Here is an 18,835-nt window from a genome sequence, read left to right on the forward strand (position 1 = left end):
GAAGTTGAAAATTTCACAGATGATGTATTTCTGTTGCCGCTGTAACAACAAATACTAAAAACAGAATCTAATAAATATTTAAGTGGGGCTCCCATACAACAAACGTGATTTTTTTTTGCCGTTTTTTGCGTAATGGTACGGAACCCTTCGTGCGCGAGTCCGACTCGCACTTGACGCACTTTCTTAACATTTAATTGCCACCTTTGATCTCTATTATTTCCCTCTTATTTCCCTATATTAACTGGTATGGGAAACCTGTCTCTGAATTTTCCCAACATGCATTGTTACAGCATTCTAAGAGATTCAGTAGATTTACTTCAATGTATCACGCATCGCTATTGCTAAAGATTGTCAAATGTTAGATGTGTAAGGGCCTCTTTTTTTGGCCAGACTTTAGGTAAATTTGTAGACTTAGAGCATTTAGTAACTGGAGACGCTTTGGCTGTCATTTTCTGTACAAAACAGTCGCGTCAAATGTATGGCTATATGTACCTACATAATTTGTACGTAACGTACAAATTAAACGTTAGTCGATACAAAAGTTTGCACAATTGTGCAAGGTTTTCGGCAGAGTGGTAAGCTCTTAAAGGCGACTCCGGTTATTAAAATAAATGCTCTAAGTTTGTAGAGCTCCTTTGTGGCAACCTAGGACCCTAGTCCTAGGTTGCCACAAAGGAGCTCAAAAAATATTTAATGCACTTATAAAACAATGTGATGCAATACGGAAAACAAGTGTTTTTGAATAACAGAGTTTTAAAGCGTGAACTCCATCAATTTAAAACTATTTGAAGTGGTCGACTAATGCTTGAAGATCTAATTACCTGTTAATTATTTCAGTTATCTTGGTCTAACTCTATTATTGTCCTACTAGGCACAACAACTCCCATCAACCTTCAGTGTCCTTGGTGTTCAAAAGGTTTAGGTCATACCTAATCTTCTTTACCGTACACCGCACCGTAACACATTGTAAGAGAAACGATGAAACAACATTATTTTAACACTTTTTGGACTGGAGATCTCCAGCACCCTCACATACCTCACGTCCTAACATACCTACTAATGTTACCTATTACCATAACGTAACACGGAGGTTCAACGACCTAAGTAAGACAGGTTTTACCTTAGAGAATATAACCAACGGAGACGCCATGTCTATCATTTTCGGTACAAAATAGTCTGCCATTTTTTGCGGGGGAGGGGCATATCAAATGTATACGTAACGTAAACATAGCCATGTCAGATAAACGTCAGTCCATACATTATTTTTTGACCGACCGGTCTGGCCTAGTGGGTAGTGACCCTGCCTATGAAGCCGATGGTCCCGGGTTCGAATCCTGGTAAGGGCATTTATTTGTATGATGATACAGATATTTGTTCCTGCATGAGTCATGGTTGTTTTCTATGTATTTAAGTATTTATATATTATATATATCGTTGTCTGAGGACCCACAACACAAGCCTTCTTGAGCTTACCGTGGGGCTTAGTCAATTTGTGTAAGAATGTCCCTATAATATTTATTATTTATTTATTATTATTATATTTATGTGATTGACATGAGGTTGACCATTGGCCGCCTATTTTCGACAGAGGGGAACGCCTGTTAATGACCACTCCGTTTGGTTTTACTGACGCAAACTTGACGAGCATGTAAACACTTTTTGCTATGTTAATTTACTTTTATAATGACTTATGTGTATTGAAACCACTAAGTTTTACAACCTTGCATATTGTCACGTTTGTGGGTTGTGGTTAAGATGTGTTAAGAGGTAAAAGATTTGCTTAATGACTTAACTATGACGACGTAGGTAATACCAGTCATTGGCACCCAGTTTTTGCGAGACTGCATCTACAGATACTTTATACGATTAAGGGGCCTCAGGTACTATGATTTTCGTATGTATACAATCGAAAGTCATTGGAAAGGCCATTAATATATGATCATTGTCAAGAGGGCGCTGTTATACTGATGTACGACAGTTCAGTAAAGTATGAAAAAAATAGTACCATTGAAATTCCGCAACATGGCGCGTGATCATATATTCCTGGTCAGCCTTTAAATACACCTAAAGACGCAAGCGTACATATATAAAGTATAAAAAACAAACAATTTACGCTTCAATGATAGCATCATAGTATTTTGAAAGTTGTTTCCGACTCTACTTAGACCCTAATTGCGTATTAAATGTTTTCTTCTGATTATCTATCTAAAACTTAGGTATTGGATCAACGATATTCTAAGAAATAGGTAGATTAAACTTTGCCATCTGCGAGGTATTAAACGCATAATGATGCATTCCAATAACACTTTGAATCAACCCAAATTCTGTACCTAAGATATTAAAATAACTAAAGATAAAAATACACTATTTAGTATTTACCTGTTAATTCATCCTTCGTTCCTTCGAAACTTATTTTAAGTATTTTGTGAACGCATTTAATTATTCATCTGACGTGTAACTTTGACATGAAACTAACACGTATGTTTAAACGTATTATACTTTAAATTTTTTGTGTCCGATTCAAATATAAAAATTCAAAAGTGCTATTTAAATGTTTCACAGATTATATCTTTTGGTTCTTTGCATATTCAACGCTTCTCCAGGTCAAAGATGTGTGCTGAATTCTCGGTCTCATTTTGGAGAACCGTTGCCGGTATTTTTAAGGAATGGAAGACTTTTGGAGCCCGACGATCGATATGGCAACGTGGAGATGAACAGCGGAGACACCTTGACTCTAAGCTGTGGGAGCTCAGGGCCTATATCGCACCCCAACGCCATTCGGCAGCTCAGAACTGCTACTATAACTTGTGAAGCTGGCGATAACTTTAGAAACGATGATTGGCTAAACGCGCCGGCTAGTTTCAGCCAATTTCGCTGTCAGAATCCACCGGACTATAATAGCCAACGCACGAATCAAACTTGCTTTAATGCGCATCATATCTACGAAGTTGGGTATCAGATTGACAATGAATGGTACCCGGTATACCAGTCCTGCTTCGATGAAAATGTCCTAAGACCTGTCTATGCAAAATACACCCAGAAGCCATATAACGCTATGTATCAAACGAGAGTAGATAGACCTTATTTTAAAGCGGATGGCAATTATCGAAATATTCCAGTGGAATCTTTGTTCTCTCCGTGGGAACAGAAAGCAGCTATCGGAAAGCTCGTAGGGTCTGCTATCGACCGCTACGTTACTAGATCCGAAGAGATGTCTAGAGGCCACTTAGCTGCGAAAACAGACTTCGTATTTGCTTTCGGGGAAAGAGCTACATTCCACTACGTAAACTGTGCGCCTCAGTGGAAGAACTTCAACGGAGGAAACTGGAACACCTTAGAAGTTGACTTGAGAAACCACGTCCACGCTGCAGGATACAATACAATAATATACACGGGAACTTTTGGAGTGACCAGCCTTTTTAACCAATATGGAGAACGAGTTGATCTCTACCTTGCAAATGATAATAACAACAATCCGGTGATTCCAGTCCCTCAATATTATTATAAAGTGGTTTATGATACGGATTCTCGCAAGGGTATTGCCTATGTGGGTGTTAATAACCCGTATTACACTGCCAGTGAAGCTAGGGACCTGTTTTTCTGTGAGGACGTGTGTAGGGGCAACCCGGAATTTCGCTGGTTGACATGGCGCCCGGATAACCCATCGGACGGATACACTTTTTGTTGTAGAGTTGAGGATTTTCGGCGTACGGTTAATCATTTACCGGAATTTGAGGTTACAGGATTGCTAACGTGACTAAATAAAATAAATATGTTCGTTGTGTACTGTTCTAAGTATTTATATTTTTATAAATATATAATTTATTTGTTATCGTTTCATTTAAACATTACTGTATTATATTTTTGTGTGTTATCAACATGATTAGAAAAACAGAAATAATTAGGTACCTACTTAATTTGATACCTACCCTATTTCTACATAGATAACGAAGTCAGAAAACCGGTTTAGATATAGGTATGTATTATCACTACACCTAAAACAAAGTGTCTGTCTGTTTGTTTGTTCTGGATAAACTCAAAAACTACAATACGAATTTTCATGCGGTTTTCAACTATCAATAGAGTGATTCTTGAGGAAGTGAATAAATAATGTCATTTCTTACTTATGATCTAATCCTAATGTAACTTCTTTTTTGGTAATTAAATAGGTAATAAAGTATATTTACAAACGTGTGCCAATCACGGAATAGGTATAATGTGTTTCGAGCCAATGCCCTCTTCTACAGATAGTGACCGTTATGAATATAAGCGTCTTTATTACCACTATGCGAATATAATAACACAGCCCAAATATTTCCGTATATCTATAGGCAATTAAAACTGACTATTGTGATATTATATGAAAACTAGTCTAATCTGAGCGTAATTCCTACACTGCCCTACCAAACACAGACACATGAAAACTTATCTATACCACACCAACTCTAAAAAGCATTTATTATAAAAAAAAACCAATGAGAGGGTCGCATTTTAATCACAAGAGTGGTAAAGTAAGTTCGAGTTGTTTTCTCATGTTGGCTAGTGGAAGTGACTTATGTTTAATAACTTCATTATCGTTCATCATTCTTTCTGTCATTTCTGATTCCACCATTCTAATCAATTCACTGTCAGTAGTAATGTCATTTCTAGTATCATTACTTTGACATAACTCCAATACTGACGGAAATTATTTAAATAAACTTCATTACTTGCCGTCATTCCTACATCACAATCCCTACACTATCACTAAAAACGTCATTCCTTCAAAGTAATGTCAGTATTCATGATAGTGTCCGGCCCATATTAAATGTTGTTTTTGAAAGATAAACATTAGTTCGTATTTTTCTCGCGTTGGTTTGGTTAAAAATGATGTGTTTCACTCGTTGGCAAAGTTTGTTTAACTCTCTTGCCTTGAAACCCTCGCAACACTGAATATTTCATTTTTCCAAACAACCGCTTCGCTTTTGGTTCAACTTTTCAATCTTTTGCTTGCTCGGGTCTCGGGTATCAATATTAGCACGAGTGGCTCAATATCAGCTTTGTCCCCTTGTAATTTCAATATTGGTTCAACTTTCTATTATCATTATCAAATATGTATATGGATATGTGAAATGGTTATCACATAATGAAGTCACTTACTAAATGAACATCCTAGTGTGTAATTAGTTTATAGCCTCCAAACGAGCTCAAACCGACCTAGGAATCTAAATGGATATTAATAGCCATATTGATTATGATTCACAATCGTTCATTAAACGTTAATGCATTGAAGAAGGAAATGTTATAATTAGGCTGGCGGCCAAGATAGATGCCATTTGCTTATTGTGATTTGGTCAGGCTGTGTGAAAGTTGTGTTTGTACGAAATGAGGATATTTTTGGTAAGTTGTATTAGTTATTTACGATACAAGTGCGAAATTCCTAACGAGTGCTTTAAATCGACACGAGTTGCGAATTACCTATGTAATATGTATGTATTCGCACGTTATCGTACAACATTTTACAGTGTAGTGTACCTTTAAATTTCGACAAATTTATTTAAATCGACGTAGTTACGTAATATACTTATTAAGTTATTATCGCATAGGGTATCGTAATGGAGCACCATATGTACTGTAAATTATGTTTTGATAATTTTAAGTTTGCTGTACTTCACATTACTAATGTTAACAAGCTTCTATTACTTGGAACCTGATTAATCTGATTATCAAAATTGGACCACGCTAAGTTTACATACGTGAAGTACAGGGGGTCTGCCGCAAAATCGGAAATCGAGATTTCTTTATCTGCCTAATATATATCGCTCGAATACGCAAGAGTTAACGAAATATCGTGTTTTCGCATTAAGCCCTCAGCGCTAATAGAAGAGAGATATTATGTACTTACCTATCTAATCAGTGCATAGTGAGATAGGAGTCTAATTTAGGTACCTAATAATACTCTAAACCTGATTGGTATTGTCTCAATTAAGTACAGGTTCCATTTTGTAAACTAATGCAAGAGTTGGGGGCATGAATTGTGACAATTGAAATACCAACTACCTACTTACGTAGCAGTGGTGTGGATTATTATATAATTTTAAGACTTGCATAGCTAATATAGCTATGGTAATTTTATATAGTGAATCTACACTTATTTACTAAGCTATTTCTAACCTACTGATATAATATGATCGTGGTTTTTCACTAAAAGTGAACGTCACCGCATCAGGGCTTGGGTACCTACCCTACTCAACGAAAAAAGTTTTTTTTCGATGCTTTCTTGAGAAGGTTTTTTTACCCATATTAACATGATATTATAAGGGTGTGACTATAAAGTATAATTCTCTACTGTTTCAGATATTTTTTTCTGCGGCCATAATAATTGCATTAGCCGATGCCCAACGAAAGCCTAACATCACCAAACCGGTCGTGAACCTCGAGAAACGACCACGTACTCCAATATGGCACCGACCTGCCGAGGAGAGAAGAAAACTATCAATTTTCCCAAGAAACAACTTAAAGTTTGTGGTCACCCCCAAACCCGTGAAGGACGAGCCAAAGGAGTCACCAACTCAAAGGCCGCTAATGAGAAAATTTATAATGCAGGACAAGAACGGGGAAGGAACATGGTCATTCGCACCAAGAAAGCCTCTCATGAAGACACAGAGATTCACTGTGACTGTGGCACCGCCAAAAACTAGCAACCAAAAAGCCATTGACCATATGGAATCTGAAGAATCAAAAAAGGTTCCAATTGTGATTAGTAATATAAACACTAAGCCAGAATCAAGTAAACACCATAATATAAACAAAGGAAATCTAATTGAATCGGCGGAAATAAGAAAGGACCATTCAGCATCTAAAAACTTACATAAAGTTGAACAAAATATTACTAAGGAAGTCATTCTACAAACGGCAAAGACAAATGAAACACAAACAACCCAAATAGTTCAAAAGAACGATACTAAGCCTCGACCAACATTTGGTGAAGACTTAATCGATGTACGAAGTTTCAACGATGACGATGTTGTTTTGGATACAAACGAAACTAAAAACAAGGATCAAATTGAGTATGAGTCTCTTAATAAAACAACTGATACGCTTAAAACAGAGGAAGATACAGTTGAAAGCAGAGCAGTTGATTTAAATGAAATTAAATATCCAATTGACCATGACAATAATTCACTAAACATGCACAGTGAAGGATCTGACAATCACAAAGCAGGACAGATTTTGAACTTCAATGACCTTGAAATCATGTTAGAAAAAATTGTAAATATAACTGAACAGTCAAATATTAGCTCAACATCAGACTTGAAAGACAATGGTGCTTTCGTCATATTAAATAACGAAACCAGTATAGATGAAATACCTCAGTTTGATGTCACAAAACCAAACGATTTTTATGATGTTATAACTCTTAGCACTGATGATAAAGAAAATATTCAGGGTTCCTTTAATAAGACGAATGAAAAAATGCCCCTTGCAAGCGAGACCAATGTATTAAATGGAAAAGATATCAATGAACATGTAGCGGAGACTTGGATTGTGGGTAGCTTGGAAAACCAAATAAATATTATCGAGAACGACACAGCTGCTAATAGTGAAATGTATCAAGAACAAAAAGAAAGTGCAGGTTTAAAAGTGCAAGAATTTAAAATAAATACTGATAATGCTTCAAAATATACCACTGAAGAACTTACAAAAGATAATAAAAACAATTCGGATACCTCGAATGCGCTGAATCTTTCACTTGAAATATATGAATCTAACATGCCTTTGAGTATAGAAGAAATTTCAAGTGATTGCGACGAAAATAATTGTAACGAGTCTACGCCAGGCAAACTAAACTTAACAATCGAAGAAACCTCTAATGAAGAATTAATTGATAATTTGTCTTTCGGCGAAATTTCAAACAAATCGACCAGCGATGCGTCCAACGATTACGCAGAAGAGCGTTCTAATGAGTCATTCATGAATAAACCTGTCATCTTACGTAATGAACCTATCTCAAATGAATCGTCTTTTAATACGGCAGGCGAAGAGTTATCTAATGAGTTGAACGCTGATAAATCTAATAATTTAACTGAAGAAATTATAAGTGAATCTTTAGTAGAATCGTCTGATAATTTCACTGGAGAGCAATTCTCAAATGAGTCATCTTCAAATATGGCTGGAGAAGAGTTCTCAAATGAATTTCTCGCAGATAAATCTATAAATTTTGAAGGGATTTCAAGCGATTCCATGATTGAAAACTCCAACAGTTTTTCCGGTGAACAAATCTCAAATGAATCATCAAACATAACCGAGGAAGAGACATCCAACGAGTCTTATTTGATTGATGATATTACAAATGAAAGCATTGAAACCTCTGAAAATATAACAGAAGAGGAATCTTCAAATGAATCATCATTAAATACAGCAAGCGAAGAAATATCAAATGAGTTCATTGAGAATTTTTCAAATGAAAGTATCGAAACATCTTATAATTTAACTGCAGTGCCACAGGAATTGTCGACTGACAATTCGGACAATGTTGCTGATGAAAGGATACCTGACGAGATAGTGGCTAGTGAGCAACGAACGAGCACAGAAGAAATTGCGGAGGAGGCGTTGATAAATAGATTTAAAAGGTAAATGTCATATCTTAGTGATTTGTACATTAGTTTGTTTCTTTAATCAACATTTTTCTTAATTAACAGATTTCAAGTTTATTGTAATAATGGTTATTTAAATTAGATTGTGTTCATAATTACCTTAACACAGACTGGAATAGCAAGACACGTTCGAAAGTTTCCATGAAAATACGATCGATAATAATTAGCACTGCATCTGTATGTGCGGCCAAATGAATAGATTTGAGTACACGTATTCAATTAAAATTATGTTTTATGTATTTGTTACAGGAGCAATAATATAATTGAAGAAGAAATCTTACCGACAACCGCCAGTGGGTTCAAATACACGGGCCACGAAATCACACTAAATCACGATTTGAGTTACAAGAACATCAACGCCTGAAAAAAAGCGCAGAGCAATTTTTCAACAGTGTAAATATATGAATAGTAGGAGTTGTTTTTGTTTAGGGTGAATATACCTAATGTATGCGTAGGCCGCTCAAAAATTTTCAAATACCTAATACATACTAGTATCTTATAGGCTTATATGTCACATGCCTAATTATAATTACGTTCTAATTACTTAATTACGTTATCAATGTTGCAGTTCATTGTAGTAAGGGATGGCAAATCACTTACCCAAAATTTGCCTTAAGCACATAACTTCGCCATTTTTTGATAACATTTATATAATAATTCAGCTACGTGGGTACTTCATGAATTTTGTTTAGATCATCTATAGTTCGTTTTTTTATCATTAGAAAAATACTACGCGATCTTGATATTATAATAATAATCGTATATGATTCATAATTGTTAAATATTTGCCGTGACTTATTTTTCAAAAGTGTTTTTCAATAAAAAGACTAGTATAGTTTAAATGTTCCGTATGTTTGAAATTAAATTTATTTCCAAGTGACTGCTTAGTATAATTAAATTACGTTGTCTAGTATTAAGTTACGATTTTAAATAAAACAAGCTACTTACATGTATAATTATTTATTATATTCTTTACAAAAAAACTTACAATTACAGGCACCTAAAAATGTACATCCTTACTCTAACACGCAATGGCAAAAACGATCCTCACATTTTGTTACACGAACTCTGTTCTACTTGATCACACTGAAATGAAATATAAATAAATGTAAACTAAGGCAAGAAAACCAAAATATTATGACGGAAGCCCACAGTGGCACACTCCGAAGAAATTGAAAATTTTCTTTAAGTATATTATAAGTCTGAGTACGTTACAAAAATATATATGTGATACCCTGTTTTGAGATCTTCCTCGCGTTATCCCGGCATTTTGGTATCGTCTTGGGTCGTCCCATTCGTTTGTCGTCAAGTTCTTAAATTAGTCCTATTCTGCTTTCGTCACTCATTCTACATTGAAAGCCACCGACGATTGTGACGAATGTAGAATGACTGACGAAAGAAGAATAGGACTAATTTAAGAACTTGACGAAAAACGAATGGGACGACCCAAGACGATACCGGCATTTTTGCCACGGCTCATGAGACCCTGGGGACCGCTTGACAACTATGTACACCCAAGAATTGGCTTAGGCACTAGTTTTTACGAAAGCGACTGCCATCTGACCTTCCAACCCAGAGGGTAACTAGGCCTTATCCCCAACTCCCCATTTTACAAGATGTTACTGTGGTTACAAAATCGAAATTCGTTTAGATATTCTTCATCTTACTAAAATTACATAATCTGTTTGTTTGCTTTCGTGTGTATTTTACCCGACTTCGGCGATGCGAGCAGTTTTGACAGCTGAAACAAATGGCGCTATACGTTGCCATACATTTTGAGGTGACTGGATTTACCCCGTTATGTATTACGGAGCTGTAAACCGCCATCTGAACAGCTGTTAATACAGCTAAATTTTGTTTGGTTTTGTTGTTATTTTCCCAAGCATTGGGCTAAGAGGGTATTTCCACACGCTACGCAAGTACGCATCCCTATATTTTTAAATAATTACCCCAGTTAGCTTAATTACATTTATAGTGTACGCCGCTGTGGGTTCCGCCTCTACGGTAACTACAGACACCAATATTACAACAGAGAACAGACTGGGAGCCACTGGGCACATTTACAACAGGATCTGTCAATTGGTACAGGGATAAGGTCCACTATTTAATTACAATATACTTTAAGTAGGTATTTCATACCTTTAAAAAGATTAATCATGATTCCCAGATTTATGATTGCAATAAAAAAGTAACTGAGATTTTGCTATCATCACAGGCTCTTTAACATACTCGTATAAACTAGAAACTGAAAAAAAGTTAAGAGGGTTGAAAAAGTGGCTTGAATGGGTTCGTATGAATACACTTTCGTGCACGGCTTTTTTTTCTAAATTAGCCGGACACATTACTGTGTGTCTAGGTTTATCACGCAGATTAACAGAAAAACGCCAATGTACAAATCACTGTCTCTTGTCACACAAAAACGAACCATACCCCTATACCACAACTCCACTTCAGAAGCATTCCTCAGGCTGTCCCGTACAAACGCATTTTATTTCGTAAATTAGAAGTATACATTTTTTTCGGTTTTTAAAGCCGATGATTATTTTTCTGGACATATTTTTGACCATTTGTCATAGAGAAAGCTCTTATCGACGCACCTGCTTTTGGTAGCTGTATGCTACTAGCTGTCACTACTATTTTGTTAGAACAATAGAGGTCACTGAAAATCAATAACTTGAGCGGCTACACTTGTAAACCTTTAGAAAATTCTCGTTTGCACGGGGCAACGGTAGACAACTTCATGGAATGCTCCTTCAAGGGTCATTCTCTGAGAATATGTCTGCGTTTGCCTCAATTGCCACGACTCCTTCATACATTTTGTATGGATCACAATAGACCGCAGACATATTTTTGGAGAATGACCCTCAATTGTACTCGCGTTCAGTTCTCGCTAGATGGCGTTACTTCTTCAGCCGGAACACGTCGTTGAGCGGCGAGTACGGCGTCCGCGTCGGGATCGCGTTGTACGCGAACGCGGGCTGCGCGTCCGCGCGCAGGATCACCACGCCTGTTGGGGAAGGGTGGGTTAGGATGTCGGTGTGGTGGCAGCGCTGAAGAAGACTGGTATATCCGAGCTGGCTATACAAGTATACAGTCACATGCAATAATATGCACAACGAAGCGTGCTAAATACGACACGCTCTTATGGCTGTACAAATAAGAGTGGTAGATATTTTTACACGCGTCGTTGTGAAAAATATTATTGCACGTGACTGTACATGCGAGAAGCGTGTATGGTGTGGCAGTATCACACAGTACCTATACATTAAACACGTTTTATACAGCTCTGTCTATTAAGTCCTCTTTAGCACTACAACTGACTGGTTTACCTCTTCCAATAAAGTTTTTATACAGGGTGGAAAGGCACGACGATCCTTTCCGGAAATGGGAGATAGTTTAGCCTAAGCTCTATATTTTCTCCATAGAAACTATGTTAATATGGGCAACCGTTTCTAAATTATGACCTTTTAAATATCCACGCAAAAAACTACTTTGTTCTAACCCTAACAGGTGACAGGGTCAATGAACTTACTTGTAAACAATCAGTATTCGACAGGAAATTATGCTAATTTGTTGCCATCTAACCATTTTTAGGTCTGCTTACAGCACGGTAAGAATCATTGCAGGATTTTCGCTTTCTTAGTGGTTCCACTTGTTCAATACTTGAATGAAATAGTTATGTTATTCCTTAATATTAATAATACTAACCACAACATTGTTTACAACGACAGTTCAAATGGTGACATTGACAACCACTCAAAAGTACGCAATCGTCTTATAAATATCTCTGGTTTCCTTGACTGATAAAAAGGTTTTAGTTTCTTAACACGTTTCACAAAATTATTTTCGAATAATTGGAAACTATCTAAAATAATTAAAAATAACAAGTAGGTTGTGTTAGTTGCACCAAAGACATATGTAACTTCGTATAAGACGAATAAAGTCTAAGGAAAAAACGTGCCTCGGAATTGAAGCAAAAGTCATTCTCGAATAGATGGCGCACACACCTTTAGCCTATCCTCGGCTAGATGGCGTGACGACACCGTTTCATATTTAACAATTTTAACACATAGATATCAGTGAATGAACATGGATCAAAATGATATAAAAATAATAAAATCATTTATCCATATATATACATGTTTTGATAACTTTATACGTTTTCATTTTGAGTTTTAGTCGTGTGTCGATAGATGGCAGTAAATTTACAGTGACTACAAAATTTACAATGACAGGACCCCTCTATACTATCTATTCTTTTTGGTTGCACCAAATGAACTTGCAAAAATGAAATACTAAGAATAAATCAAGAATAAATACTTCTTCAATACCAAACTAACAAACCTTTTTGCGTGGTAGGAAATAGACAAGACGTCTGATGTTTGAAATTAAATTTTCATTGAACTATACTTATTGAATGTCATATTCTTCAAATAAAAATGTTAGATGCTCGTGGCTATTTAAATTTGTGGGGCTGTGTAAAAGATATGGTGTACCAAACCAAACGGAATGTGAAACTGCGGACGAAATGAGACAAAGGCTAATTGGTGCTTTCTGCGGAGGATAAATGACGAAGAGCATGCACTATATCGCATGTGCATCGACATACTCGGGTACGGGCTGCGGCGGCGTTGTAATACACGGAGGTACATTTGAACACCGTATGTGAAAAGAAGATAGTATTAAATATTGGAAAAAAGTAATTATCTAAGAAAGTAATAAAATTGTTTGTAATATTTTTGCATGCATTTGATTTATTTGACATTTATGCGTCATTCATACATCATTGCGATACTGTCAACGATCGGAAAAAAGTGTAAAGTCCCGAGCTTTCCCGACGGAGATCCTTAATCTAGCCGTCATGTGCACATGCTATAGGGTTATCACCACAGTTAAAAAGTAGTATTTTTGCAGTTTTTATTTTTTACTCAATTAACGATTCTTACCATTACCAATAGTCTCTGTATCACTTAAACGACCTAATACTTCCGGGAAGGATCGTCGTGCCTTTCCACCCTGTATAATACGGTAAGGGCCACTTGCACCATCCCACTAATCCGAGTTTAAGCGTCTAAAACGTTAACCTAGTGTCAAATTGTACTGGTAACCATGGTAACTCCAGGTTTAACCGGTTAACTCCGGGTTAGTGTCATGGTACAAGTGGCGCTAAGAATAGAGAACATATTCTTGACATCGATTCTGTTTCAACAATTCGTTAAGGTTTTCATTCGGTTTTGATACCACCTTGATTGTCATCACGCGCAACAATAAGTGCGAGCGAGATGAACAGACTCTGATTTCATCACGAGCACCAATCAGCGTGCTGATTGATCAGAATCGACCTCAGTTTATGTTTATTCTACGTTTAGTAGAATAGAAAATTTAATATTTAAATAAAGTAAAGAAATTTAAATAATATTAACTAGTTTTATAGGTTAAATTATTGCTTGTATTATAATACAGTATATTTAAGAATTATTGTTATAATTTATACAAGCTAGGTCATTGTGAAACTCGCCTGACAAATTACGGGCCAATTCGAGTTTTAGTTACTATCTGATTCCGATACGATACTGATAAATTCACTTTTGACACTGACAGATCACTATCGTATCGGAATCAGATCTAATAACCATGTAAAACTAGAATTGGCCCGTTATTAGTGTTATTTGTGTCATAAAATTAGTGCGTGAAAACGAGAATGGGTGCGCTTGGTTTACGTGCAATGTGCATCTAAAATCGTCGAGATATTTAATTGACCTGATGAATCGGCAATCTACCGAAAATTTCAAACATTTTGCCTAGCGAATGCTTACTGTATAATGCGTAGTAATTAATTTGGGACCCAACGACGTAATTCAACCATATGTGAAATGAGCGATTACCTAGCTACCCCAAAGCATACATAGGGCATACTGAAAATTCCTGGACTGCCGGCCTAGCCAAGGTTACAATCGCTATCGCTTCGACAACGAAAAGCATTATGTCTCTCTATCACTCTTCCATATTAGCGCGACAGTGACAGTTGCGTTTCGATCGCTACGGAGAGTAAGCGATTGGCATCTTGGCTACGCGGCCTGGCCACTTAGAAAAAATAAGGATTCTCATATATCAGAATCCAGAAACTTTCAGTATGGCCCACGTATATGTGTAAGCCTTATGATTGGGTCCCAGTACCATACCTTCACCTCCTGTCCTGGGCCTATACTATAACCGCGTAAATCGAAATTGCAGGCATTTTTCTCTGTCACTCTATTTACGTCTTAAAGAGAGTAAAAGAGAAAGATCCCCGCAATTTTCGCGGTAGGCCCGCTGGCGTTGAATGCTGCTACCTTACACCGGTAATAAAATAATATATAAAGCTTTCCCAGCTGGCATCGGGTTTGTAGCAATACAACACCTTATGAAACACCGGCTGCCGAGTGAATTTAGGGCTTCCATTCCAAAACTTTTTAAATAAACAAATCCTGATTGCGACATCACTAAATTCCTCGAGAATATGAAGTAGGCCATTATATTAATCGTAGGTATAGACGGGTCTCTATTGTTTCCCATAAAGTTTTAAGTCATAATGTATTGTTTGTCCGCATTTTCATTAGTCATAATTTGGGTTTTCTCAGGAACGTGTAACTTTTCAGGATTGTCATAAAACAAACCTAACCTAACCTTACGTAAATCCTGAAAAGTTAACGGTTTCAGAATTATGATTAATGAATCTGACAATCATTACATTATGACTTTCAATAATTATGTTAAACAAAGGTAGGTAAAGACATCTTAAAGTCTATGAACCTACAAGTTTCGTACGAAGCAAATATTTAGTTTAATCTCTTGAGAAATATTTTACAATCAATTCATCAATAGAGATGTTGACTGTAGTGAAAAGTATGAAAACACAAGATTTTTTTTTTCTCAATCAAGGAATCATTTCTGGATACAATTTATATTCAAAGAGTAGATAACTAAACCGTAACGTGAAATATTCAAAATTAAATGATTTGAATTAAAATTGAAATGCTTGTCACGTTGTCAGATACTTGTCATACAACAATTTGAATTGTCTGATGTTTTTGAATTTCCCACTTTTCTCTAGAGCAGCCATTCTTAATGGCTCCACTACACGATGGGCCAACGCCAGCCACTCCAAGGGACGCAGCCATGCGGTAGAATGAGATAGCAATATCACTTGCTCACTCTAACGCATAAATGCGTCCCTTGGAGTGGCCGGCGTTGGCCCATCGTGTAGAGGAGCCATAAAGTGTGCTGTGCAGACCACTAGGGCTCCGCAAACCCTCTCTGTAGGGGCTCCGCGAGAAAAAGCGAAAACAAATAACCAGAGCTCTCCTATATCTTCGGTCCACAGTTAATTTGTCAAACGAAAATTTTTAATTTGGAGCTCCGTCAAATTGCCAAAAAAGTTTGAGAACCGCTTCTCTAGAGTAAATGGCTGGTCCTAGTAATAAAAGTCCTAGGTATGGAAGCCCCAGCGATGTTAGTCCGCGCCCAGATACAGAACAAGCGCAACACGTTCTACCTGAGGGGTTCACTTTCACTTTGATCTTCGTCTGCGGCGACAGCACGCCGTAGTCCACATCTTCGTACAGGTCCTGGAGAAGAAATAAGGACTTTGTTATGTTTGAAGCAAATCTATTAACAATTTTAGAATTGGAAGTTGGCAAAACGCTCAAAGATATCTTTGGTAGCCAACGGGCTCCTGTTTCACCAACTTGACAATTGACACCTGACATTGACAATGACCTGTACATTTCTGGGTCGGTACGTAACGATGTGCATAACGCCAAAATTTACTTGTTAGACCAAAAATGTACGGTGAAGACGTGGTGTAATAGGAGTCAGGCAACGAAGACTAAAGAATTCATAGTTCCGCAGTGATTTTGAGGGTATGACTTACTTAATCATAAGGTAGGGCGAAAAAGATAAAAGGAGAGAGAGGCAGGAGTAGACCAAGACCAAATAAAAGAAAAACCTGAATGGTGTCGTGTAGTATCAAGAGGTCAAGGATAAGGCATACGAAAGGGAGAAATGGAAAATACTCCACCAACAAGAGGATACCTCTTAAATTGAAGAGAAGGGAGTAATGCGGAAAAGACATTCTAAGCTAAAAGATCAGGGTGTTTAGAAGACCGCCTTACCTCGACTCTGTACCCAGCAGGGTTGTTCAAGCCCAGCTCCCGTAGTGTGACGGCCACATCGGACGGCGTTCCGTCCGTCCGTCTGTTGACGAAAGCCACGGCGTACGAGTAGTATTGTCCTTGGATGGGCAGGATGGGTCGTGACCAGATTTCGATGCCTCGATGCTGGAATAGAGAAACAATTTATGAGGTTTATGGGCACAGTTAAAGAATTTGATTTCCTACCCATTTGGTACTTAGTCACAATGACAATAGTATGAAGTCTCTAGCGACTCATATTTAAGGCGTGTCCAGACGGGGACAATTTTTCGCCAATCTGATTAAATTGTCCGATCGAATCAGGCCGTGCGGACGCAAACGCCGATTTGGCTCGCCGAATCCAACCGCCGATTATGACCGATATTACCGATAAAATGGGGTGCGGACGCAAGAATTCCAATTTGTGACGCTAGTAGGTATTCGCGTTTGGGCATTTCTTTAATTTAGAGCGCTCAAATATCACCATAAATTTAAAATTGGTGAAAGTGGTCAAATTGGCGTTTGCGTCCGCACCACCTGATTTGATCGGACATTTTAATCAGATTGACGAAAAATTATTCTTGTCTGGACAGGCCTTTTTGTCACTGCGACAAGGTACGAAGTGGGTCGGAAATTTAATTCTTTGACTGTACATACATTAGGTGTTATATTATAAAATGATAAGAAAATCAACAGGCAGCGGACTCATTAAAAGATTGGCGATTTGCGTAAGACAAGAGGGATCACATTTTGAGCATTTAAATAATTAATTTACAAAAAAATACCCACTTAATTTACTACGGCAGTTTCATGTATGTTTTTAATTTGATTAAAATGATTAATTTCACGTTGTTCCTTTCTTTTAAAATACAATGTTACTTAAGCAGAGTTATTATTTTTTAGCTATTCTTTCGATTGGCATCATAAAAGTAGGGTGATTTTTTTTTGACATTTAAGTCGGTTCGGTTCCCAGACGAAGCAAGTAATTTTTAGAAAATCTATGAATGCAGAATTACTAACGTTTAAAAATAACATAAAGTCTTCTTTGAGCAAAATACACTATCTACGATATTTAAGGTACTTCCCCTTTATGTCCCATAAGTTTGGGACACCCTGTATGCTTACTTTAATGAAAAATTATGTACAGTCGGTGTCAAAGATATGTTTAAATTTTTCGCCTTATTACAAAGGAGTAAGGTTCAAAACACATATCTTTGACGTCAACTGTACACAATCAACTTCCTATTACATAGATTACAATCTTGTTTACATACCTCAAGTGTTTCATTACTTGGAAACTGTTTATAAATTGATTAAATAAATTACAAAAACTGTTTATATAAGAAACACGACGCCTCACAATCAGTCGATGAGCAATTTTCAGACAGGATGTTAACAACTGTTCATTTTAATTAGACATGCTTTTTATATGAAGTTTTTGCTGAAGGAAAATAAGTGTTTAGTGTTCGGATTGACTTTGGTAAACCATAAAGTTACTGTGTCATTAATGTCATCATAATGTAACTAAAAAACCGGCCAAGTGCGAGTCGGACTCGCCCACCGAGGGTTCCGTACTTTTTAGTATTTGTTGTTATAGCGGCAACAGAAATACCTACATCATGTGTGAAAATTTCAACTGTGACAGACAGACGGATGGACAGTGGAGTCTTAGTAATAAGGTCCCAACCCTTTGGGTACGGAACCCTAAAATGCAGCGCTTTGGTAAAGTATGAAGTCACTTGTCGTTATAAAACGTACAATCAGTCTCGATACTTTTCGATTGCGTACTTATAAAGAAAATAGTATATGCTTCCTGAGCTACAGTATAAAAGTTTGTGACCAAGTAGATAAGTAGAAATTTTGTGGGTAGTTTGGTAGACAAAAATGAGAAGGCACCGCTGATTGAGGCGGTGTGATATAGGCTAAGACTATAAACTAGTGGCTCTGTGAGCTGTAGACCTCGCGAGCAGAGCTTGAAATAACATGGTGCTAAGAGCTTTAAATACACCGTGTTTTTTTTTGATTTCC

The 18,835-nt window shown here is 37.0% G+C and overlaps 3 protein-coding genes across 4 annotated transcripts in view; 2 read left to right on the forward strand and 1 right to left on the reverse strand.

Annotated features, from left to right (window-relative positions):
• The first annotated feature begins 2,460 nt into the window (after positions 1–2,460).
• On the forward strand, positions 2,461–3,827 carry LOC134795081 (uncharacterized). Its single transcript, XM_063766916.1, has one exon. The coding sequence runs from the start codon at positions 2,552–2,554 to the stop codon at positions 3,755–3,757; it is 1,206 nt and encodes a 401-aa protein (XP_063622986.1). The 5' UTR covers positions 2,461–2,551; the 3' UTR covers positions 3,758–3,827.
• Positions 3,828–5,282: 1,455 nt separating this feature from the next.
• LOC134795176 (dentin sialophosphoprotein-like) lies at positions 5,283–9,244 on the forward strand. Its single transcript, XM_063767006.1, has 3 exons — positions 5,283–5,379; positions 6,337–8,612; positions 8,886–9,244. Exons 1-3 carry the CDS (start codon positions 5,365–5,367, stop codon positions 8,998–9,000), a joined length of 2,406 nt encoding a protein of 801 aa, XP_063623076.1. The 5' UTR covers positions 5,283–5,364; the 3' UTR covers positions 9,001–9,244.
• A 336-nt stretch (positions 9,245–9,580) lies between these two features.
• Positions 9,581–18,835, reverse strand: part of LOC134794910 (alpha-N-acetylgalactosaminidase) — a 94,173-nt gene continuing 84,918 nt past the window's right edge. Inside the window, exons 8-11 of one of the 2 annotated variants that reach the window (XM_063766762.1) lie at positions 16,790–16,954; positions 16,167–16,243; positions 11,499–11,642; positions 9,581–11,387 (exon numbers count right to left, since the gene is read on the reverse strand). In XM_063766762.1, the coding sequence (XP_063622832.1) occupies positions 11,537–11,642; positions 16,167–16,243; positions 16,790–16,954 (348 nt within the window). In that variant the 3' untranslated portion in view covers positions 9,581–11,387; positions 11,499–11,536. Of the gene's footprint in view, positions 11,388–11,498; positions 11,644–16,166; positions 16,244–16,789; positions 16,955–18,835 lie in introns of both variants that reach the window. The other variant, XM_063766763.1, reaches the window with a different exon arrangement.

The sequence above is a fragment of the Cydia splendana genome, chromosome 11, assembly GCF_910591565.1.
Source record: "Cydia splendana chromosome 11, ilCydSple1.2, whole genome shotgun sequence".
Lineage (NCBI taxonomy): Eukaryota > Metazoa > Arthropoda > Insecta > Lepidoptera > Tortricidae > Cydia > Cydia splendana.